Source organism: Chaetura pelagica, unplaced genomic scaffold, assembly GCF_000747805.2.
Source record: "Chaetura pelagica isolate M959 unplaced genomic scaffold, ChaPel_1.0 scaffold992, whole genome shotgun sequence".
In the NCBI taxonomy this organism is placed as follows: Eukaryota; Metazoa; Chordata; class Aves; order Apodiformes; family Apodidae; genus Chaetura; species Chaetura pelagica.
Genome location: NW_009952357.1, coordinates 183,184 through 184,906, shown reverse-complemented (window position 1 = coordinate 184,906; position 1,723 = coordinate 183,184). Strand labels below are relative to the sequence as shown.

At 63.0% G+C, this 1,723-nt stretch overlaps 1 protein-coding gene across 1 annotated transcript in view; it reads left to right on the top strand.

Moving 5' to 3' along the window:
- PLEC (plectin) overlaps positions 1-1,723 on the top strand; it is a gene marked incomplete at its 5' end in the record, with an annotated part of 79,923 nt that overhangs the window by 14,144 nt on the left and 64,056 nt on the right. Inside the window, 4 exon segments of the mRNA XM_010007863.1 lie at positions 1-47; positions 654-832; positions 933-1,071; positions 1,377-1,720. The exon segment at positions 1-47 is cut by the window's left edge and continues 105 nt beyond it. Of these exon segments, the coding sequence (XP_010006165.1) occupies positions 1-47; positions 654-832; positions 933-1,071; positions 1,377-1,720 (709 nt within the window).

Below are 1,723 nucleotides of genomic sequence, written 5' to 3'. Positions count from 1 at the left end.
GCCCCCAGCCCCGGCGCGGCTGTGCCCAGTGCCTGGCTGAGCAGCAGGTACCGACTGGCTGGGCTGGGGACAGGGACCCTGAGGAGCTCCTGGAGTGAGGCCAGAGGAGGCCTGGGAAATGATAGGAGGGCTGGAGCAGCTCTGCTCTGGAGCCAGGCTGGGAGAGTTGGGGTGTTCAGCCTGGAGAACAGAAGGCTCCAGGGAGACCTGAGAACAGCTTCCAGTTCCTGAAGGGGCTCCAGGAAAGCTGGGGAGGGACTTGGGACAAGGGCAGGGAGGGATGGGAGCAGGGGGAAGGGTTTCCAGCTGGCAGAGGGAGCTGGAGCTGAGATGGGAGGGAGAAATTCTGGGCTGCAAGGGTGGGGAGCCCCTGGCCCAGGTTTCTCAGAGAAGCTGTGGCTGCCCCATCCCTGGCAGTGTTGAAGGGCAGGTTGGATGGGGCTTGGAGCAGCCTGGGCTGCTGGGAGGTGTCCCTGCCCATGCAGGGGGGGCACTGGGTGGGCTTTAAGGTCTCTCCAACCCAAACCCCTCCATGAGCTCACTCGGGCTCAGGATCTGAGCTGGCAGGACGAGGCATTCCACACAGTGGGATCAGCCACAGGCAGGGCTCAACCCTAAACCCTGAGCCATGAGGAATCCTCCTCTGCCTGCAGCAAATCCACCTGGAGTTGGAAGGCATCAAGAAGAACCTGGACAAAGTGAGTGAGAAGACCGAGGAGGTGCTGGCCCAGCCAGAGCCAGTCACCTCAGCCCCCATCCTGCGCTCAGAGCTGCAGATCACGCTGCAGAAGATGGACCAGGTGTATGGCCTCTCCAGCATCTACCTGGAGAAGTGAGTGCCCAGCCCTGGTCTCCGGAGGCTCCTGGCTATCCCAGTGGGTTCTTCCCACGCCGTTGGCCGCACGCTGGCACTGAGCCATGTCCTCTCACAGGTTGAAGACCATCAACCTGGTGATCCGCAGCACTCAGGGGGCTGAGGAGCTGGTCAAGAAGTTCGAGGACCAGCTGAAGGATGTGCAGACTGTGCCGGCTGACCTGCAGGAGCTGGAGGCCAGCAAGGCTGAGCTGAAGGTGAGATATTGGGAACAGTTACTTTCTGGCAAGGGTTGTCAGGCCCTGGCCCAGGCTGCCCAGGGCAGGGCTGGAGTCCCCATCCCTGGAGGGGTTTCTAAACCCTGTACATGTGGTGCTGAGGGACATGAGGCAGTGGTGGCCTTGGCAGGGCTGGGGTTGGACTCAAGGATCTTAAAGGTCTTTTCCAACCAGAAAAACTACGATTCTATGAAGGTCATGGCAGGGGCAATGCCATGCCGGGGGGATCCCAGAGGGATCTGGGGGTGCGGCAGTGCCGGTCCTGACCCCTTTTTTTCACCCAGCATCTGCGGGCCCAGGCCGAGGGCCACCAGCCCTTCTTCGAGACGCTGGAGTCTGACCTGAGCAAGGCCCAGGAGGTGAACGAGCAAATGGTCAGAGGCCACAGCGAGCGGGACGTGGACCTGGACCGGTACCGGGAGAAGGTGCAGCAGCTGCTGGAGCGCTGGCGCGGCGTCCTGGCCCAGAGCGAGCTGCGGCAGCGTGAGCTGGACCAGCTGGGCCGGCAGCTGCGCTACTACCGGGAGAGCTGCGAGGTGCTGCGGAGCTGGATCCTGGAGGCCCGGCGGCAGCAGGAGGAGATCCAGGCTGTGCCGATCACTGACCGCCAGACCGTGCGGGAGGCGCTGCC